This window comes from Barbus barbus (genome assembly GCF_936440315.1).
Source record: "Barbus barbus genome assembly, chromosome: 39".
NCBI classification, from domain to species: Eukaryota; Metazoa; Chordata; class Actinopteri; order Cypriniformes; family Cyprinidae; genus Barbus; species Barbus barbus.
In genome coordinates, this window is record NC_136717.1 from 18,759,288 (window position 1) to 18,783,167 (window position 23,880).

General features: G+C 38.7%; 1 protein-coding gene across 2 annotated transcripts in view; it reads left to right on the forward strand.

The window, feature by feature from the left end:
- Window positions 1-23,880, forward strand: part of LOC306858750 (CCR4-NOT transcription complex subunit 4-like) — a 33,428-nt gene that overhangs the window by 3,751 nt on the left and 5,797 nt on the right. The window contains exons 2-12 of one of the 2 annotated variants that reach the window (XM_079399442.1): window positions 7,622-7,850; window positions 8,765-8,962; window positions 10,860-10,946; window positions 11,029-11,130; window positions 11,206-11,331; window positions 11,415-11,533; window positions 11,833-12,036; window positions 13,056-13,110; window positions 13,280-13,535; window positions 13,642-14,175; window positions 16,535-16,591. In XM_079399442.1, coding sequence (XP_079255568.1) covers window positions 7,677-7,850; window positions 8,765-8,962; window positions 10,860-10,946; window positions 11,029-11,130; window positions 11,206-11,331; window positions 11,415-11,533; window positions 11,833-12,036; window positions 13,056-13,110; window positions 13,280-13,535; window positions 13,642-14,175; window positions 16,535-16,591 — 1,912 coding nt within the window. In that variant the 5' untranslated portion in view covers window positions 7,622-7,676. The remainder of the gene's footprint in view (window positions 1-7,621; window positions 7,851-8,764; window positions 8,963-10,859; window positions 10,947-11,028; window positions 11,131-11,205; window positions 11,332-11,414; window positions 11,534-11,832; window positions 12,037-13,055; window positions 13,111-13,279; window positions 13,536-13,641; window positions 14,176-16,534; window positions 16,592-23,880) is intronic. The other variant, XM_079399443.1, reaches the window with a different exon arrangement.

Sequence of the window (23,880 nt, forward strand, 5' to 3'; positions counted from 1 at the left end):
AGACCGCCCCCTGCGTTCAATCAGCATTTCCCTTTTAAAGGGAGATTCAAGGGACTGACTCCTCCTGCTGTACTCTGCCTGGCCAGGATGGGATATTTTTAGACAACTCCCGTTTTCCCCCTATCCTCTTGTAACCACACGCTGTCCCTTCTTCGCACTCCTGGTGCTTCCGTTACTGACAGTGACCATAAGACCCTATGAAATGACAAATGAGCTTTGTTGGCTTTTAGTCTGTGTGCTAGCTGTGAGGCTGTATACATACAAAACTGTTTGAAAGTTTGGGTCAGTAAGATTTAAAAATAATAAAAAAAAAAGTTCCTGAAGTCGCTTATGCTCATCGAGGCTGCGTTTATTTGATCAGAAATGCAGTTGCGAAATAATTATTGCAATTTAAAATGTTTTCTATTTTAATACTTTTTAAAATGTAAATTATTCATGTAATGCCAAAGCGGAATATATTACATTTCAGTGTGACTTGATCTTTCAGAAATCATTCTAATATGCTGATTTGGTGCAAAAGAAACATTTTTTAAGGCCCCAATATACTTCAAACGAAATCGAAGAACGAACTATGACGATGTCATTTTGAACAAAATCAGGCCGAAACGAAGTTAGTTTTGAGTTTGTTTTGGCAGTTCGATACAGATCACCAAAGCAAACTTTCTGGGGAGTTCGTTTTGGCTTCGAAACACCTTTGAGCTACTATTGGTCCGTGGCGATTACGCAATTGGTGGGTGTGTTCGGGAACTCCGCTGCCTTTGACGTGCGTTTTTTTTTTTTTTTTTTTTTCTCATTCAACAAAGGTCAGGCCGGAGAACAACATCTCCAAGTCACTAGCAACATAAATACACTGTGTCGAATAGCTGAGCTGCCACAAATATATCCGCACCTGTACAATCGCTCACCGGGAGACTTTAAAGGTTCAGAGAAAGCATTTAATTCCTAGAAAGAAATTGCAACTAAGCTTGGTGTCGACGACCCAGACTTATGCAAAAAGCGACATAGAGAAACATCAGATGCAAGTTTTCCAAAGCCATGAAAAGAATTAAACGAAAGAGTAAAGATATAAGGTAGCAAGTACCAAATACATGTGCCTCAAATAAGTTACACCATACTGCTGCTGCTGATGCTGTTCTTTCAATAAGCAAATTTAAAAGGTATTCAATAAATGAAATGTCAAACGAACATACAATAATCAAATCATGATTTGATAAAAAAATCAAATCATGATTTGATCAAATATCAAATCATGATTTGATCAAATATCAAATCATGATTTGATCAAATATCAAATCATGATTTGATCAAATATCAAATCATGGCACCACATAAAATATAAAAACGTGTAATAATTTATCCAGTTTAATAAAAGACCTAGATACACCTTCATTGCAGGGCTCCAAACTGCGACTAAAATGCGACCAAAAATATTAATTTGCGAGTGAAGTTTTTGCTGAGGTCGCCACTGGCGACTATGAATGAATGAATGAATGATGCATTTATATAGCGCTTTATTGTGTATTGCTGTACACCCAAAGCGCTTTACAATCATGTGGGGGGGTCTCTCCTCAACCACCACCAGTGTGCAGCATCCACTTGGCTATATATAATTTGCATGAAAGGACTTTTTTCCCGATTGTTTTGCGCTCACATCTTTTGTTATGTTCACGTATTAAACTTACATAAGACGGTGCGCATCAAAGTTTGGAAAAGAGTTTCAAACAGTCCTCGTCTCTGCCGCACACAGTCTGCTGAAGGCAGTGAGAGAGACCTGAAAGGGCCTGTTTACACCTGGTCACTTCATGCATTTTCTCTGATCGGATATCTATATGATTTGTTAAAACGTTTCCCCATTTACACTTGGCCACATAAATGTGTCTTCGCAAAACGGATATAAATCCGTTCTTCAATTCCCGCTTCATATGCAAATATAACGGATTTCACGTCAATGAAAGCAATGGATAATTTTATTAATTATCAGCTAATTTCAATATCACAGACCGCGATAAGAGAGCGCGCGGCATCAGCACTGGAAAGATAGGCTAGTCTCGCTACTTTTAATGAAGAAGATTGAGTACTACTTGAATACTCCGCTACTCATCCGCGGTGATGCTTGTTGCATTGCGCTGTCATATCTGACTATAACATGCCATATAGCCTATAAAACGCTCTCACACGTCTATTATTTTAATATTATGGGAGGAGTAAAATTACCATATGTGGTTTCAACAACCAGATGCATTTACACTTGTCCAGTTTCGCCCAGACCACCTCCTAAGTACTTCGAGCGATTGGATTTATATCCGTCTCGAATGCGTTTCGGACAGCTTTGTGCTGTCTTACTTTTTAATAAACAAAGTATCAGCTTTAAAATGCTACGAAATTCAAATGATGCGGTTTGGGTGCTCTTTAATGCGGACCACAAGCGCACACTTTCGGTAATATAAACACCAGTACCCCGCGTCCACACGTCCGTGTATGCGTCCGGATCGCGCGAGCGGAGAGTATTAATGCTCAGGCGCGATCTCTTTAGCTCCTCAGTTAAAGCAGTAAGTGAACCCATTATATATTTCGATTTACTACTATAGTATGAAATGAACATGATCAAAAGGTAGGCAATAAGAAAGCCTATACTGGCTTACTGAACTTACTGAAATGTTTTATGTAAAAGCTCATTCAGTGTTTCAAACTGAGGAAATGTATAAAGCTTGTAAACATTGCATTGTAACATTTACCTCAGAATAACCACTCAGTGTCCATAAACTCATCAGTCAGCTAGAAAAATAACTATAAAGAGGAGCGTTTTACTATATTTATGCGCTGTTGCATATTAATATTTTTACTTATTCTGTTGTACATGATTCAACTCCTCCTATAAAATTGCATTTTACTAATGAAGAAAAACAGACTGAATGTGTGAAAGACGTGACAACATTTATAGGATGCACTGCACTCAGTTTCCAAGTGATGCTTATGGTCCATGATATTGGTACAGATTCTGTGTAACGAACAATTCTTTGTGACTGTATATTTCAAGTTGTAAAAGACATTTAATTCACACTTTAAGTGAACCTTAGTCCCCCGGTCGACCTGATCATCTACAAGATGGATTAAAATGCTGATAAAGCCTAGAAAAGATAAGACATAAACACATGACAAAATGATTGAAATGTTAAAATAGGGGGGAAAAATAAAATGATAATAATAAAATAAACCACTTTTATTCTGTGGCACCTAAAAAAATAATTTGGCGCCTAAGTTTTTCTTTTATAGGAGCCAATGGCTCCTTACTCGATTTTTTTTGCCTGGAGCCCTGCATTGCATCGTTGTTGTGTTTAGGGCATTCGCGCACACGACACGACACACGTTTACTAGGGCTGCCACTAACGACAAAAAACTGTATTTTTATTTCGATTAATCTGTCGACTAATTTATCGATTAATCGAAACTATTAATTTCACACAAAAAATCTACAATTTTATTAAATATTTTATTAAACCAAATGAAATCCACATATCTATGAAATCCCTTTTTAAAGTAAAAGTAAAGTGCAACATAAGCCCTATTTGGACGGGATTAGTTTTACAGGGGTAGATGGGATAATGTAATTTTACCACAAGACGTCGGTAATATTAATGGCCGATTCGCACTGGATTAGAAATATCAGTAAAACTATCAGAAGTGGGAGGGGTAACTTGATTTACGCACCGGAGTCACCTGCCTGTTGTCATGTGCGTTTTGTTACTTCCTGAATGTAAGTGCTCTTCATGGTTCTGTAACAGTAAAAATGCTTGAGGTGGTTTAGACAAGACGAGTGATGCGCTGAGTGATTGACAGGAGGCGTGTAGAACTGCTGTGTGTGATATAAACTCGCTGTCAGAGAGAGAGGAAGCGTAGCGTAGCTGGTATTGTTTTACTAATCCTGCATCGTTTTATGTTGAAAAGAATTTAGGTTTGCCACTGACTTGTCCCTCTGCCTAGAACGCAACTGAAAGCTTCAAGCGCCTCCATTTTTGAAAAAACGCAGAAAATGATGGAATATTTACGTATATTTTTAGTTGGTCTATTCGCACCGGATTAGTATTACTTGAGGTAATTTCTCCGGACCTTTTTACAGAAGGTAAAAGTCGCCGTAATCTTTACTGACATTCGGACGGGACTAAAATAACTGAGAAGCTCTAGTAATAATTACTTTACCCCACCTCTCCATGTAAAACTAATCCCGTCCGAATAGGGCTATAGAGTGCAAGAAGCAAGTGTCCATCTCATAGTCCAAATCACTGAAATCAAGTTCAGTATTCTAGTTTAAGAATGACAACACATCCACGTGTTCTAGTAATAAAATGATAATAAAAAAAGCACTTTTTAAAGGAGTATTTCCCAGAAATATTATTTACCAGAATTTATTTAGGTGAAAAATGTAAATGTGCAGTATTTCTGAGAAAAAAAAAAAATACTTTTTGAAATATAAAATCAATTAATTGGAGATGCTTTTGATTATTAAAATTTAATGGAGCCATTAAAATGGAATCCATAAAATAATGTAAAACAGAATTTGGTAAAGATAAAACTGTAAAACTCAATTAATTGGACTGGCTTTTTAATTAATACAATTTAATTTAACCATTAAAACAGAGTATAGACAAATGAAAATGGAAAAAACATTTTCATTGGTAAAAATAGATGTAAGTGAACAATAGATTTTAAAATGACTTAAAATACATGTATAATAGCAATGATGCAATAATAATAATTAGTTGAAAATCAAAATCAAGAAATCATATGGTTTTTATTGAACAAAACTGTTAAAATACATAATGTATTCTAAGAGCTTATGTAGATTACGCATTACAACAAAGGCCTGCAGGAGGCGCCAACGGCCTGATGACTGTTTTTACACATTACTGTTTAATATTGACCAAGCACCATTTACTTCAAATGTCCACTTAATCTTTAATATTTGGCCATTTCTTTAGGACAGAAATGCTATAGCACTATAATTAAATGAATATGTGTACATCAAAACGTGTAAACTGAGGGTGGGTAAGGGTTCGAGCTTTTATTTTGAAATTGTGACGTATTCTCCTGTGTTTTGTGCAGATTTATAAATAATTTACCTTGCAAATCTGATGAAATGGCGCACGTTGATTTCCCAGTTCCTAGAATGTTATAATAAACCCAAACAACATGCAGAGATGGAGTTTGAGAACTGTATCGCATATAATTATTTAAATAAATCATAGCGTTTATGAATTCACAATTATGTTTAATGATTTTTAAATGGGTTTAATATATCATGCAGCCTTGGAATATAGTCTAATAATGTGTTTTGTGAACTCACTAATGTGTCCCTCCTCTGATTAAAACAAGAACTACAAATATAAGACTAATATCATAAAATCTGGTTGTTTCCGTTATAGTTTATAAGATATTGTTGGTTCCGTAATGTTTTTTGCCATTTCGTTTAAAGGGGTCCTATTATGCTTTTTTACGAAGCCTTGATTTTGTTTTGGGGGTGTACTAGAATGTGCTCTCATGCTTGGTGGTTTGAAAAACGCATTATTTTCACATAATTTTTATTACAATACCTTCCTCCCCAGCCTGGCACAAACGGCTCGATTAGTTCCGGGTTTGATGAAGGCCCGCCTTCCAAAAAAACGAAATGTTTTAGTACTGCCCCGCCCCTTGCCAAAGCAGCAAGTTCCGTCTGCTCCGGTATACTTAAGGATGGTGTCAATATTGCCATATCAATTTGAGCTGGATTTAGACCCCGAGAATATTGAACGAGGATCGCGCAGAACCTTCACGCACAGATATTGCAAGACGTATTAGAGTGGTAACGTTATTGTTTTTTGGCTAAATCATCACTTTAATTGATTTACATTTTAGATACGATGTCAACAACCACTTAAAATAACTGCATTTACTATGTACAGATAAGTGCAACGGTAATACGTATTGTTTATTGTTCTTTAATTCTAACATTATAACATGAATTGCAGTGAAACTGTTATACAGTTGAATTTATTTATACCATAGTTTCATAATTGAAGTGTAAATTCAGCAGATTACTGCAGATTGAAAACTTGATGCTACAGCAGCACTTCTTCGTCGTCGTCTTGTCTGATGCACTCAACCAAGTGTTGTAACCACTACCTCACCCCTCCATTCAAATTTCTGTAGGCGGGATTTATTTTAATGATATTTTAATGGGCCGCTTTGTGATATCACAACACCCAGGAAAAAAGTGTGAAGTCCAAACTTCATTGTAGTTCTTGAAAAGGGATTTAAAAAAATAATGTATCTCCTTTTGGAGTGGACTTTGAGATTTGTAACGTTGTAGATAAATGTTTTATTCACAAACATACACACTACACTGACTAAAATTCAAAAAGTGAAAAAGCATAATAGGACCCCTTTAATGTGACAGATGAATCACTCCATGGAAGCTTCATATTCTGGTTTGTTTGGTAATGCACACTAGGCTGTCCTGTATTTGTTCCCATTTAGGAGCTTTGTTCAGACCATTGTTTGATAAATGAACCTCGTGGGGAATTGCCACCAGGGAACGGAAGTTACGGAACTGTCTTGGACAAACTTGTATTTGTGCTCATCCATGTTGTTATTCAGATGGGTTTCAGTGCTACTGCAGAAGACACTAAATCAGAATGTGACAACACATGGACCAAAAGAAAACCGATTGCCACTAAGATGTAAATTAGCTGTTATCTCGCCCCCTGCTAAATGAAGTTAATTAAAACCCCTTTTTTTATGTATGTATGTATGTATGTATGTATGTATGTATGTATGTATGTATGTATGTATGTATGTATGTATGTATGTATGTATGTATGTATGTATGTATGTATGTATGTATGTATGTATGTATGTATGTATGTATGTATGTATGTATGTATGTATGTATGTATGTATGTATGTATGTATGTATGTATGTATGTATGATTTTTCAGTAGCCTTTTAAATAAAGATGCTAGCAGTCACATTCCTTCTCCAGAACCCCACAGAGACGTCATATTGCTTTTCAACCAATGCATCCTACATTCAAGATGCAAACCTTGTCATGAGCCCACGGATCTGTGTTTCATATGAGGATCCAAAAACTCATTTTCTGTAATTGCTGAATTTGCACCTACACATTTAGACAACCAGTTTACTGGATGATCCCTAAAGGATACGCATACATGTTATTGAAACTTGCAATTGCTTGTGTGGGTGTTTGGGCTTGTCGATTCCAATTATGCCTTCAATTCCTCTCTTGACTTGAGTTTTAAACTCCTCCCACACACACAAACACACTCTTACTAGTAGCAGTCTCATTATTGGCTCTCTGTTGCAACCTCTAGTGTGCTTTGAGACTATTTGAGTGATATAAGCCTAATTCTGTCTCGCATCTGAAGATTAGGCACTGTCGGAAAGAAACAAGATTTTTGTAGATATTGGCTGCATTTCTAAACCTAGAAGCTTTGACAATTTTTGGAATTTAAAAACAAATGCAACATTATTTATTACAATTTATATAAGAAATGTTTAAACTTATTAAAAACTTTGATTTTCATATTAAAAGTGTTTTTAACACAATTTTTTTTTTCTTTCTCATCAGCTCTGCCTCTAAACTGTGAGAACACCCCGATCTTTTCTCTGCACCGTACCATAGGATGTCCCGCAGCCCTGAGGTGAAGGAGGACCCCATGGAGTGCCCACTGTGCATGGAACCATTGGAAATTGACGACGTCAACTTCTTCCCTTGCACCTGCGGCTATCAGATCTGCCGCTTCTGCTGGCATCGCATACGCACAGACGAGAACGGCCTCTGCCCGGCCTGCAGAAAGGTAACTAATGAGCCATTACAGCACACAAACCAATTTGGTTAGAATCATCCTTGATTACTTAAATTAAACTATGCAAGTTATTAGACCTGCAAACTAAAATGAGATCTAGTTTTACATGTTGCAATTTGGGCTTTACCACTTGATTGCATTTATACAGTTTTAACCCAAGGAACCTTTGACACTTTAATTTATTTCTAAGAAACTGCTCTATTGGGGAGCTCCAGGAGATGAGTTTTAATGGCTAGCTTTCAGCATCCCAGGGAGCTTTGCTGGAATAATTCATGCTCCTCCTGTTGCCTCAGGGTCTGCGTGATTTTTATCATTGCAGTACAGCTGTGTGGAGGGAACATGTGCAGCACAACAAGCCTCCAGTTCTTGTATTCTTTTTCTAAACGCTCCCAGACAATCACTTAAATCAGTCCCTATAGTGTCCAGTTTACTGCAGATACTTAGCCTTTATTTGCAGGATGCATGTTATTATTAATCCACTGATCCTTAATCAGTGTCATATTAAAATTTCTTTTTAAAATCAAGGGCTGTATAGTCATAAGTAGCATATAAAACCGTTATATGAAATGTGGAAAATCGGGAGAATGCATTTGACAGCTCTTTATGGGAGTTTTAGTGTACGTGTTTAAATACTGCTGTTTATTAAAATATAATATGTAACAATATATCGACGCAAAAAATGATTCACTTAGGAAAATTATTTTGCATTGCTATAAAATATTAAACTTATTTATAAAAAATATTTTGATTTGAGTTTTAATTAATTTATATTTTTTATTATTTGAATATTTTTACCATTTGATGCTATGGTCAAATTATTAAAATATTTTGTCATTAATCATTTAGTGAAACACGATCTTCAAGAATGATTTCGTCTAACATTTAGGATCTTATGTTTGGTTTAGCCCTATCCAGAAGACCCTGCGGTCTACAAACCTCTCTCTCAAGAAGAACTTCAGAGGATAAAGAATGAGAAGAAGCAGAAGCAGACGGAGCGTAAACAGAAGATCACCGAGAACCGCAAGCACCTCTCCAGTGTGCGAGTCGTCCAGAGGAACCTGGTGTTTGTGGTGGGCCTTTCACAAAGACTCGCCGATCCCGAGGTGATTCAGCTAAACACACTGACCTCTGTGTAACTGATGGTTTCTCTCACTCAGAATAAATGACTCCATTGCACTAAAGCTTGATATTCATCTTGGTGGTATTTGGTAGTAAGCTCGCAAAATTCACCCACGCTTGGTTTCTGTGCTTTATAAAACTGCAAGAAAGATATGGAAAAAGTACGCATTTTTCTGTCCCATCAAAGTCTTTTCTGTTTTTTAACTGTTCAAAAATGAAGTTTAAGGTAAGAAGCATTTGTCCCAGCTGCTAAAACATTCCTGATCAGGTGAAAAGAATATACCCCCAGTTTCACAGACAAGGCTTAAGCCTAGTCCCCGACTAAACTGCAAGTCTGAGCTGTTTTAACTGAAAAACTTGTACTGATTGATCTTGAAATATGTCAGCGCCCTTGTTTTGTCTTAAGATGCACACCAGTAATGGTTTTTCTAAGACATGTCTATTAAAATTACTTTAAAATCCTAATTGAACTATGGCCTAGTCCTGGCTTAAGCTAAGCCCTAAAACAGTAAACTAATGAAGACAAAGAAAAGGAGCTCCTGTGCTCTCATTCCTGCTTATGACTTATAAAAGTCCTGCTTATTGATTTATGCTGAGAAAAAGGTCAAATATCGGCTGCAATATTGGTGATATATTGGTAAACTGCTTATAGTTACTGGTGTCAATGTAAAATATGCATTGTGGTATCACACTGACTACATTGTTTTTCAGATATGAAAAAGCATACTTTTTGATGCTAGTATTCTTATTTCTTTTGGCATTTTGTACAGGATCACTTCCATCTGGCTGCATGAAACTTCTTGAAGATGTGTAGATTTGATTTTAATGCAACATATCATTAAATGGAAAAAAGAGACCATAAATTGTTTCCTGGGAAATGAAAGCTACCTGCCCACCAGCTGCACTTAGCCTGCATAACCAGCCCACGAAAACAGCTTTCACTCTTTTTTTTTTTTTTCTCGCTCCCTTCTCTCTGACGCTCTTTCTCTCCCTCTATTTGCCATCACAGCTTACGTCATGTACCCTGAATAGATCTCAGCAGAGAACAAGTTATTCAGTGTGAAAAACCGAGAGAGTGACAACATGCCTTCTAAATTCAAGAGCGTTCGAATGAGATAAGCAGAACAAAGCTTTAAAAACATCAAATCTACATTGTGACAATGTTTTTATGCGGTTTGTCTGCCTGAATGTTCTTTCTATACCGATCGTCCCTTCACTTTTCAGTCTCTGTGCCTTCATTTATTTGACACTGAGGGTGTGAAAAAGAACAAAAAACTGAAAGCGAGTGAGGCCACTACACTCGAACAAAGAATGCAAAGAAACATCCGGGCTGCTTTCACAGTTCAAGAGTGACCAGAATCTTAAAAGCACCATGTCGTCGAGGCGAAGCCCTCCGCCAATGAACTGTCAGTCACCCGCCAGAGACCTACTTGTGTGCCACACTTCGTTTTCACTGTTGATTTGGCTGGACATTGTGGGCATCCTGTTGATAGTGTTTAGGTCATCGGTTCTCAATACAGTACGTCATTCACGCAAATCCTGTTTTTTTTTTTTTTTTTCTCATCCTCAAAAGCCTTGTGTAAAATGGTTTACTTGTGTAAGGTTTTATAAGTAGAAACGATCTTTGGTGGTGTAAAAACAGTTTAAATGATATTTGCCACAGTGCTGATGAAGTATATTTAGTTCCTAACCTAGATTTCGTATGCCTTTCGCCTATAATAAATGGTGATTGAGTCATATCCTTCCGATGAATCATGATAATCAGGTGTGCTCTCTCTCCCTGTGTGACTCAACTAAACAAACTACATTTGTATGTGCTGTTGATGATCTGCAAACAGCAATCAGGTGTTTTTTAAATATTTAATTGATTTCTGATTGCAGGTCTTAAAAAGGCCGGAGTACTTCGGGAGGTTTGGGAAGATCCATAAGGTGGTCATCAATAACAGCACTTCTTATGCTGGCTCACAGGTGAGCTGTGTTTTCTTCCCAGCTAGCCTCGTGTCTGCTCAAACGATTTAGTCATCTAATATGCTTTGATATTTGTCCCCAGGGTCCTAGTGCCAGTGCCTACGTCACTTACATTCGATCAGAAGATGCCCTCAGAGCTATACAGTGTGTTAACAATGTTGTAGTAGATGGCAGAACACTTAAGGTAATGAAAACTTGCATTTGAAGAATTAGTCATTTCTAGTGTGCATTATATCTAAAAATGCCATTTTTCATGCAGGCTTCTTTAGGTACAACAAAATACTGCAGTTATTTTCTAAAAAGCATGCAGTGCCCCAAACCAGACTGTATGTATCTTCACGAGCTGGGAGACGAAGCTGCTAGTTTCACAAAAGAAGAAATGCAGGTAATGTTGCTGCTTCCTGCTTTTTAACTTCTTTATTGACATTGACAGACTTGCATCTGAGCTCATAACATTTGACATTGCAGGCAGGGAAACATCAGGAATATGAACAGAAACTCTTACAGGAGCTCTACAAAACAAACCCCAACTTCCTGCAGAGCTCAACAGGGGAGAAGACAAAGGGCAAATCAGGCACATCGCAGAGGTTTGTACTGAATCATACCTTTCACACCAGCTCCAATTTAAAACCTGTTTATTTATTCTTTCATTTAGTAATAACACATGGGAATATGGAAGTTATTTCATATTTTTCATGACTTTATTGTTCAGAGTTACACAGCAAACAATAATTATGAGTAGTGAAGTTATAATTAAAATTAATTCATTATAATTTGTTCATGTATACTTTCATTAAGCATTAAAATATCAATAATGAATATGGAAACATTAATGTTTTATTGGTGTCTTCCTCCTTTACATGTAATGTTTCTATCATATTTAAAGTTCCAACAGTAACAACAAAGAAGCTTGGCCTTCGTTACAAACCACAGGAAAGATGCCCAATGGGCTTCCAGAACACCATAAGACCCCACCCCTAGATGGCGGCTCCGACTCTGAAAACATGACTCCAGACGGCCTGGACACAGAGCTCAGCCTTGGCTCCATCACTGGCCTGCCTCCCTTCACATCAAACTGTGACTCTGTCAGGTAGCCAGCCTGTGAACGTCTGCCTAGTGCCATATTCTGTCAGCCTTTTTTTCTTTGCCAAATTATTTGAAAAACTTGATAATCTTACTTAATCGTACTTAAGGGCACAGAGGGTTCAAGGTATTGTTGGATAGTAATATAAACACGGAATACTCTAGAACAACGGTATGGCCAGATCTCTCACCCTTTACCAACAAATGATCTGTTACAAAAATTATACATCACTAGAGATCAGCAATTCCTTTGTTGTAGAGACTACATAAGCTGATAAAAGGTTTAAAATAATACATCTTTTGTACCGGCCAAAGTGCGTGTTCAGTGTGCATTCAGTTCAGTGCTGTTCGTAAGAGTCACGACAGCAAACCACTGCCGTTTCTATGATAACATAGAGCTAATACACTCAGATTCAAGCTTGCTTGTGGTAATAGTGAAAAGAGCGATTTTTTTTTTTTTTTTTTTTTTGAACAGCAGAAAAAGTGTAAAAGTATGTATATAAAAAAAAAAAGGATGATAGGATGGAAACATATACTTTGTTTTACAGAAGATGGTGTTCTCCTGTGCCAAGAGCCAGTATGAAATATTTCACCATTCAACATGAAATTTCAGTATTTCAATATTTACTTTCGATTTTTCCACACAGCTTTTCAAGTTTTTCAAATAATTTGTCAGAAAAAAAGGCTGACAGAATATATTTATAATATTTATATTGGCTCTTTTGGAAAGATGCATTAACCAAAAATGCAAAATTGGATCTTTGGTCAAAAAAGGTTCCCGACCCATGCTTTAGAAGGACAAAATGCATTACAGTAAAATTATTTGTGAAATTACACTTGTTTTCTTTGTGACAGTTAAGGACATTTTCTCCCAAACATTATCTTAATGCTGTCAGGCATGTTTTTTTTTTTTTATGAAACTTTTTCGTCTTTGTCAATGAGCTTAATACAGTTTATTTTGTATAATACAGTAATTCATGTACTGTATGAATGTAATTGATTCAAGTTTGTATTATTTTCCTGCAGCCCAAATAACAAACCTTCAGATTCCATTGGTATAAGTAACGGAGAAACATCACAAGTAAGTTCAGGATCACACTGCCGATCATTATTTACCTTAATGAAGGGAAAGCTGTACACTTATCTAAACCACTTTTCTTTAAATAGAGCAGGTAATGTTTTAACCCAAGATAGAAACACACACCCTAATAATTATTTATTTATTTTTTCTCCCTTACTAAATCCTCCAGATTTCCGGCAATGACTCTCCATCGCCGCCTCCTGGCCTGTCTAAGCCGTCTCTAGTGGTGCCTATCTGTGTAGCAGGGCTGACAGTACGGTCGCCTTTTGAAGGAGCAGCAGCTGAGTCACAATCACTCTTTTCGGACAACAGCAACTTCCGACACCCCAATCCCATCCCCAGCGGCGTGTCCGGCTTTTCCAGTTCCCTTCACAGCAACTCCGATTGGCCCACTGCCCCAGAACCACAGAGCCTCTTCACGTCAGGTACCTGGACCCATTTAGACTTTACATCTCAAGGGCCAAATATTATTTGCACCTCAAAAAGCACCACATTACACATAAAATGTACAATTCTCCTTCATTCCAACAGATACCATACCAGTGTCATCCTCTACAGACTGGCAAGCAGCCTTCGGTTTCGGTTCTTCGGCCAAGCAACAGGATGACGACCTCGGCTTTGACCCATTTGACGTCACCAGTAAGGCACTGGCTGACCTTATAGAGAAAGAGCTCTCCGTTCAAGACAAAGCCTCCTTACCCATGACCGGCACAAAATCAATGCCAGTCTTCCCTCACGGGCCTTTACTCGGCCCACTCCACAACGCCCCTTCCATGAAAGGCCCACTTCAGCCCCCCACATCCTCACATTTCTCCCCAAACTCCAGCTTGCCCTCACGGGGCTTCTCCCAGCTCCCACACCGCACTGTCTACAACTCCTTCAGCTTTCCCGGCCAGACGCAGACCTCCCGCCACAGTTGGATGGGCATGCCCATGCGCAATAACCTCCCTCACTTGAATCACACCAGACACCCTTATTCTGCTGCACAGCACAGCAGCTTTTTGGACTTGAACTTGGTGCCTCAACATCATCACAATACGGTGCTTGGAGGTATTCATATGACAGGTAAGTGCAAACCGGTGCTGGGGATCTGTGCGTGTATATCAATGCATTCTTTTTGATAGATAGTTAGATACAGTGTCTGTGTGTGTATGTATGTATGTATGTATGTGTGTGTGTGTGTATATGTATGTATGTGTGTGTGTGTATATATGTGTGTGTGTGTGTATATATATATAGGTCCTTCTCAAAAAATTTGCATATTGTGATAAAGTTCATTATTTTCTGTAATGTACTGATAAACATTAGACTTTCATATATTTTAGATTCATTACAACACAACTGAAGTAATTCAAGCCTTTTATTGTTTTAATATTGATGATTTTGGCATACAGCTCATGAAAACCCAAAATTCATATCTCAAAAAATTAGCATATTTCATCCGACCAATAAAAGAAAAGTGTTTTTAATACAAAAAAAGTCAACCTTCAAATAATTATGTTCAGTTATGCACTCAATACTTGGTCGGGAATCCTTTTGCAGAAATGACTGCTTCAATGCGGCGTGGCATGGAGGCAATCAGCCTGTGGCACTGCTGAGGTGTTATGGAGGCCCAGGATGCTTCGATAGCGGCCTTAAGCTCATCCAGAGTGTTGGGTCTTGCGTCTCTCAACTTTCTCTTCACAATATCCCACAGATTCTCTATGGGGTTCAGGTCAGGAGAGTTGGCAGGCCAATTGAGCACAGTAATGCCATGGTCAGTAAACCATTTACCAGTGGTTTTGGCACTGTGAGCAGGTGCCAGGTCGTGCTGAAAAATGAAATCTTCATCTCCATAAAGCTTTTCAGCAGATGGAAGCATTAAGTGCTCCAAAATCTCCTGATAGCTAGCTGCATTGACCCTGCCCTTGATAAAACACAGTGGACCAACACCAGCATCACTGACTGTGGGTACTTGACACTGGACTTCAGGCATTTTGGCATTTCCCTCTCCCCAGTCTTCCTCCAGACTCTGGCACCTTGATTTCCGAATGACATGCAAAATTTGCTTTCATCCGAAAAAAGTACTTTGGACCACTGAGCAACAGTCCAGTGCTGCTTCTCTGTTCAAAAGTGGCTTGACCTGGGGAATGCGGCACCTGTAGCCCATTTCCTGCACACGCCTGTACACGGTGGCTCTGGATGTTTCTACTCCAGACTCAGTCCACTGCTTCCGCAGGTCCCCCAAGGTCTGGAATCGGTCCTTCTCCACAATCTTCCTCAGGGTCCGGTCACCTCTTCTCGTTGTGCTGCGTTTTCTGCCACACTTTTTCCTTCCCACAGACTTCCCACTGAGGTGCCTTGATACAGCACTCTGGGAACAGCCTATTCGTTCAGAAATTTCTTTCTGTGTCTTACCCTCTTGCTTGAGGGTGTCAATGATGGCCTTCTGGACAGCAGTCAGGTCGGCAGTCTTACCCATGATTGCGGTTTTGAGTAATGAACCAGGCTGGGAGTTTTTAAAAGCCTCAGGAATCTTTTGCAGGTGTTTAGAGTTAATTAGTTGATTCAGATGATTAGGTTAATAGCTCATTTAGAGAACCTTTTCATGATATGCTAATTTTTTGAGATAGGAATTTTGGGTTTTCATGAGCTGTATGCCAAAATCATCAATATTAAAACAATAAAAGGCTTGAACTACTTCAGTTGTGTTGTAATGAATCTAAAATATATGAAAGTCTAATGTTTATCAGTACATTACAGAAAATAATGAACTTTATCACAATATGCTAATTTTTTGAGAAGGACCTGTATATGTGTGTGTGTGTGTGTGTGTGTGTGTGTATGTACACTCACCTAAAGGATTATTAGGAACACCATACTAATACTGTGTTTGACCCCCTTTCGCCTTCAGAACTGCCTTAATTCTACGTGGCATTGATTCAACAAGGTGCTGAAAGCATTCTTTAGAAATGTTGGCCCATAATGATAGGATAGCATCTTGCAGTTGATGGAGATTTGTGGGATGCACATCCAGGGCACGAAGCTCCCGTTCCACCACATCCCAAAGATGCTCTATTGGGTTGAGATCTGGTGACTGCGGGGGCCATTTTAGTACAGTGAACTCATTGTCATGTTCAAGAAACCAATTTGAAATGATTCGAGCTTTGTGACATGGTGCATTATCCTGCTGGAAGTAGCCATCAGAGGATGGGTACATGGTGGTCATAAAGGGATGGACATGGTCAGAAACAATGCTCAGGTAGGCCGTGGCATTTAAACGATGCCCAATTGGCACTAAGGGGCCTAAAGTGTGCCAAGAAAACATCCCCCACACCATTACACCACCACCACCAGCCTGCACAGTGGTAACAAGGCATGATGGATCCATGTTCTCATTCTGTTTACGCCAAATTCTGACTCTACCATCTGAATGTCTCAACAGAAATCGAGATTCATCAGACCAGGCAACATTTTTCCAGTCTTCAACCGTCCAATTTTGGTGAGCTCGTGCAAATTGTAGCCTCTTTTTCCTATTTGTAGTGGAGATAAGTGGTACCCGGTGGGGTCTTCTGCTGTTGTAGCCCATCCGCCTCAAGGTTGTGCGTGTTGTGGCTTCACAAATGCTTTCCTGCATACCTCGGTTGTAACGAGTGGTTATTTCAGTCAAAGTTGCTCTTCTATCAGCTTGAATCAGTCGGCCCATTCTCCTCTGACCTCTAGCATCAACAAGGCATTTTTGCCCACAGGACTGCCACATACTGGATGTTTTTCCCTTTTCACACCATTCTTTGTAAACCCTAGAAATGGTTGTGCGTGAAAATCCCAGTAACTGAGCAGATTGTGAAATACTCAGACCAGCCCGTCTGGCACCAACAACCATGCCACGCTCAAAATTGCTTAAATCACCTTTCTTTCCCATTCTGATATTCAGTTTGGAGTTCAGGAGATTGTCTTGACCAGGACCACACCCCTAAATGCATTGAAGCAACTGCCATGTGATTGGTTGATTAGATAATTGCATTAATGAGAAATTGAACAGGTGTTCCTAATAATCCTTTAGGTGAGTGTATATGTGAGAATGAACTAACATTAGGAATAAATTGATTAAATAGACATCTAAAAATTTTATTAAAAAATATATATATTAAATATATATTCTTTATATTACTTGTTTAATATATATTTAATAAAGTAAATCTAAATATTTGGACTTTTAACGTTTCAGTACATGTAATTTATAGTATATGTGTTTGCATTATGGGTAACTGTCATTGCAAACTCAGTCACTAGAGGGCAGTGTGGTGCTGTTTTGATAACATGCAGAAATGTATATCATCAGAGCTCTGTCATAGAAGATTCTGGTGATTGCCGAGGGCTCTCTCATGGAATGAAACCTCATGATTTGAAGTACAGCAGTGAGATCGCTGTCACATTTAGTGCTGATACAAATTGTACAGCATATAATCATCATCCCCTGAGGACATCTTCATGACGGAACTGCAATTTTGCGTAATGCATGATGGGCCAGCCCACTTTTTCTTCTTACCTTTAGCATTTTATGTTTCTGTGATTTATGTGGTGGACCTCCGAGTGTGGGTGTCCACCTCAGGCAATACATGCTTTTATTTAAAGTCAGTCTAGCCTAATTAATTCAGTTTGACTTGAAATGACAGATGCTTTTCCTGACCTGAACTCTGAGCCTAAACTTAAACAAAGATTGTTTACAAAGATTCATCTTTGTGCTCAGGATGTGAGAACAGCCCATAACTCTCAAGAAAATATCAAATATACTGGTATTATCCATCTGAAGAGAAAGTACTCAGACAGGGGGAAGAGGCTACAGTCTGACATTTCACTTAAGCCCTTACCTGAACCCGTCAGCGACGAGCCAAGCTGAAGAAATAAAAAATCCAGATATCAAATATCATAAAACAGCCCCAGTTTGGTTTGATACCATGACAACATAGACAAATAAAAGTTGGTTCTGAAGATGTATTCAGACATTTTTAAAGCAGCTCAGCTGCTGTCATGCAGCTGAAAAAATGCATTTAAGTCAGTAGCGTCAGTCACTTCCCAAGCACGTCCTGAATTGATCTTTCAGAAATTCAGTTCATTTAAATAGAAAGTGTTTCCTTGCGGTCTAGCTTTAGGGCGTTTTATGTGAAACAATCTAATCTGCTGACACTGCTGTGGAAGTGTAGCATTTGCTAACAGGCTGTTTGTTTCTCAGCGAGCTTCCTACTTTTTAAGATTAGATTAACTTGTATTTCAGATGGTGCAAAAATAAGGGAAGGGAAATTGGAAGTGACCTGAGGGTTTCATTACTCATAGAAACAATGAATAACTTGTATGACTTATTTTTTTAATACTACTGACTCCATTTCTGGCTCTGTTGTGCTATGCAGTGTATTTTATGTTTGTTTCTTGAATCCATGGGTCTCAGTGAGAGAAATGGTCTTCCCTGTTTGCAATGGTGTCCTCCAGAGGATGCAGCTGCCCAGAACCTGGGAGGGGAACGTTGCATTATTTACAAAGAAGAGTCAAGATACCAAAATAGGCTGGAGGGGCCAACACATTCAGTCTCATAACTTGTTAGATGTGTTGTTTGAGTGAGAGATCGATTTCTGCTATATTGAAAATATAGGATTAGATGTAATTGAGTATTTTCTGAAGTAAGCAAATGATAAATGGAAAAATATAAGCAGATTGGTTGACTTCATATTTCTTTTTATTTGTTTGCTTTTTTTCCTTATGTATGTGCATGTATACATAGATATAGATATGTATGTGTGTGTGTGTGTGTGTGTGTGTGTGTATTTGACAAAACATTTATTTGAGCAAAAATGCAGTAAAAATGTTTTAATAAAATATATATAAAGAAAATAAATATATTAAATGTATTACAATTTAAAATTAATTTAATGAATTAAAAAAATTAGTTTGAATATATTTAAGATGTAATTATCAGAAATCATTCTAATTTGCGGTTTGCATCTCATCAGTGTTGAAAACCGTTGTGCTGCTTAATATTTTTTCTGAAAGCATGGTACACTCCAGGATTCTTTGATAAATAGAAATTGATTATTCTTTACAGTCACATTTGATTAATAAGGTTGAATAAATTAATTCACAAAAAAAAAGAGAAAACTAAATCTTACTGACCCCAAACTTTTGAGCATTGGTGTATATAAAAGATTTTGAATTGAATTACTATAATCTACAAAAGGAGCTTTAATGTGATGTATACGTTGCAGTGGTCGTTTGTTCATTTAATGTTTTATTAACGCCCCAGTCTAACTGATATATTGTTCATCACAAAACAGAAAGCTGCAATGATGCAAAAAGACCTACTTAACACCCTCTACAGCCCTGCAAGACAAATTTAGTTTCTTCACTCTGCTGATGTGATTCGGAGTTTAGCTTTTGTCCCATCTGCATAAATAAAACATGACGACACTTGTTTATCTGCGTATGCTAATGCGAACATGGGTGATTGTGTTAATGCCTGCCACACTTGGCTAGACGAGCACTTTCTAATCAGAAGAAAGAACTGTGGAGAGGTTTAAAAAGAACACCTTCGTTTATCTGCACAAGTTTGACCGTATCGACTGCAGAACCAATTCAGTGTTTCCCAAGTGAACGTATCACTTCCTCTGTGTTTGAGGCCTGATCGCTGTTATTTTGGTGACGGAGAAAGAGAAACAGTCACTGGGAAAACATCTACTGTAAAATGAAATATTGTAGAATTTTATATTCTCCATGCAGAATATGCATGTATACTCATCAATGGAGAAACATGCTTTTTGCATCAAGATACTGTATTTACTACATCTCCCAACAGGGCTACCTGGCCCCTGCTAACCAGCCAAACTTTAGTTGAGATCCATTATGTCTGGTTTTAACTAACTAATGGAGTAATAAACACATCGCTGACTTTGCAGCATCCATAGTTTTGACCCTTGCTCACGCTCAGAAGTCCTGTCAAATGGTATCAGAGGGGAGCTCCGTCTGCTCCTTAGATTCCCAGGTTGCCAAATAATTAAATTACAAGCATGACCTGTTTGACAGTATCAGTGCATAAGGTGTCTTGGCTGGATGCACCTTTATTGTCTGAAGACCTTTTAACAGCAGGCTGTCGCAGTAGACCATCTTGCTGGTGGTAGTACACTTGCATTTGTTAGTACAGTTACAGTGTGGACTGTAATACAAAAAAAAAATTCAGTAACAGTTAATTTAAAGCTTTTGTGTAATTGGTCAGTTATAAATATGTATAGTGCATTATAATTATTCATGATAATAGTAATGCATTATATCTTGTAGTATATAATTATAACCATAACCGAAATTAAAATGCATAGTGTCTCAATGAATGAGACACTAAGCATGAATGAGTGTTATAATGTATTAAATGTGGTTATTCATAAGGTGAGTTACGAGGCATAATGCATTACAACTACTTTTATAATGCATTATATATAAAGGCTTTAAGTGTTACCAAAAAATTTTAATTTTGGCTATTGTTTTTCTTTTTTTACCTGATACATGTTTGCTCTGAAGTCTTCTGAAATTATTTTCTGACAATTTTATTGTAAAAAGATTCTCACAAATTATTTCACGCAATTAGACTGTATTTATTCAAATGGAAGAATACCATGTTTATTCAAAATGTTTATTGCAAGCAGAGTATGTGAGCAGAATGGAGCGTCAACAATTTCCCCTCCCCGCTCTGAGCATTTAATAATCACTCCGCTCCAGGTTCACCGTTTCCACTCCTCGCTCACTGATATCAGAAACACCGCTCCGCGTCAAAGGAATTCAGTATGTTTTGAAATATATGAAATATCACAGTTCTGTTCATAACATATATTAAAAAATAAAAAAAAACAGGAGAGTTTCAAAGTGGCTTATTGGAACACTATAGTGTGCAAACTTTTTTCCTACCACATGACAAGCTAATAACATGGTTGTCAGCATTAAAAGGTATAATTGCTGCTTTTTTGCAGTGCAAATTTTGTTTGTGATGAAAATTACAGTACGTTTTCGTCAGTTATTTTACCTATGGATCGATGCATTTCTTACAGATTTCTGCTCATACGAAATTGGATACAGATGAAGTAGCACTGTAAGATTACATTTGTTTAGATGCATTATTGAGAGAGCAATTACGTGTGAATAGGTGTTGTAGTGCTTGTTTAAATCATGCTTTCAGCTGAAAATATTCAGTATCTAGAAGGAACAAACAAACTTCCCGCTCATGTCCATTGCCGTCATAGCCTTCACATTCTTTCTGATTTGAGTGATCCATCTCTATCAAGCTAGCTAAATGTTTAACGTGAATTCTTGCTAAATATGCAGTTATATTATGGGTTGTTGGCATAAATTGTACTCGTGATGGAGCAGTGGTGGAGCGCTCTTGGAGCGAGTGAAAACCACGACGCTCCGACTTTTAAAAAATCCGCTCCTCTCTCCAGTCAAAGTCACACCGCTCCACTCACAAACTCTGATTGCAAGAAATGTAATTTAAATTAAAAATGGAAGTGTAATTTAAAGTGTTCTACTCTATTTTCAGAATCAGAATGAGCTTTATTGGCCAAGTATGTTTACACATACGAGGAATTTGTTGTAGTGACAGAAGCTCCACAGTGCAACAGAAAGACAGCAACAGGACAGGACACAGATAATAAAGAATAATACAAATATCCAAATAGGCAATGTACAAAACGGCAAAAACACAATTTATAATATAGACAATTACGTGTGTACAGGTCTGATATGTGCAAATTTGAAATGGGGAAAAAAAATAAAGTAAGCAAGTTTGGTGAATAAATAGAGTTGTGTGTTCTGCGTTTTATTGGCAAGTGTTCATGAGATGGATTGCCTGAAGGAAGAAACTGTTCCTGTGTCTGTTCGTTCTGGTGCTCAGACCTCTGTAGCGTCGACCAGACGGTAACAGTTCAGAGAGGGAGTGTGCTGGATGTGAGGTGTCCAGAGTGATTTTACCAGCCCTTTTGCTCACTCTGGATAAGTGCAGTTCTTGGAGAGTGGGGAGGGTTGTACCAATGATTAGCTCAGCAGTCCGGCCTACCCTCCGTAGTCTTCTGAGGTCAGATTTGGTAGCTGAGCTGAACCAGACAGTTATTGAAGTGCAGAGTATGGATTCAATGATGGCAGAGTAGAACTGTTTCAGCAGCTCCTGTGGCAGGTTGAACTTCCTCAGCTGGCGAAGGAACTACAACCTCTGCTGGGCCTTTTTCACAATGGACTCAATGTGATTGTTCCGCTTCAGGTCCTGAGAGATGGTGGTGCCCAGGAATCTGAATGACTCCACTGCAGTCACAGTGCTGTTCATGATGGTGAGTGGGGGGAGAGCAGGGGGTTTCTCCTGAAGTCCACGATCATCTCCAGTTTTGATCGTGTTCAGCTCCAGGTTGTTAAGACTGCACCATACAGCCAGCTCCTTAACCTCCTGCCTGTAAGTAGACTCGTCACCGTCCTGGATGAGGCCGATCAGTGTGGTGTCGTCTGCAAACTTCAGGAGCTTGACAGAGGGGACTTTAGAGGTGCAGTCATTGGTGTAGAGGGAGAAGAGCAGTGGGGAGAGTCCGCAGCCCTGAGGAGATCCAGTGCTGATGGTACGAGTGCCATGTCAGTGGTTGTGAATTTTACCAAGCTTCACTAACTGCTGTCTGTCTGTCAGGAAGCTGTTGATCCACTGACAGACGGAGGTGGGGACAGAGAGCTGTCAGTTTATTCTGAAGGGTGTCCGTGATGACGGTGTTCAAAGCGGAGCTGAAGTCCACAAACAGGATCCTCACATAAGTCCCTGGTCTGTCCAGATGTTGTAGGATGAAGTGCAGTCCCATATTGACTGCATCATCCAGAGACCTGTTTGCTCTGTAGGCAAACTGCAGGGAGTCCAGTAAGGGACCAGTGATGTCCTTCAGATAAGCCAAAACCAGTCTTTCAAATGATTTCATGGCCACAGACGTTAGAGCCACAGGTCTGTAGTCATTAAGTCCAGTAATTTTGGGTTTCTTTGGGACGGGGATGATGGTGCAGCGTTTGAAGCATGAGGGGACTTCGCACAGCTCCAGTGAACTGTTGAAGATCTGTGTGAAGACGGGGGCCAGCTGGTCAGCACAGGTTTTTAGGCAGGCTGGTGACACACCGTCTGGGCCTGGTGCTTTCCTCCTTTTGTTCTTTCTGAAGACCTGGCACACGTCATCTTCACTGATTTGAATTGCAGGTGTGGGGGAGAGGGGGGTTGCTGGAGGTGTTAATGGTTGTGTGGAGAGGTGTTCAGGGCGGGTGTGGGTTGTTTTTTCAAACCTACAGTAAAAGTCATTCAAATCATCTGTCAGTTGTTGATTCTCCAGAGCGCTGGGGGACTGTCTTGTAACTGGTGATATCTTTCATACCTTTCCACACTGAAGTAGGGTCACTGGAAGATAATTTGTTCCTTAACTTGTCAGAATAATTCCTCTTTGCCACTCTGATCTCCTTTTCCAGTGTGTATCTGGCCTGTTTGTACAAGACTTTATCCCCCTTTCTGTAAGCATCTTCTTTGGCCTGACGGAGCTGTCTGAGTTTTGCAGTGAACCATGGTTTGTCATTGTTGTAGGCTAAATGAGTCCTGGAAGGAATGCGCACATCCTCACAGAAACTGATTTAAGATGTAACCGTCTTTGTGAGCTCATCCAGATCGTTGGCAGCATTTTCAAAAACAGTCCAATCAGTGAGAGAGAAACAGGCTTGTAGATCCCGCTCTGTTTCATTAGTCCATCTTTT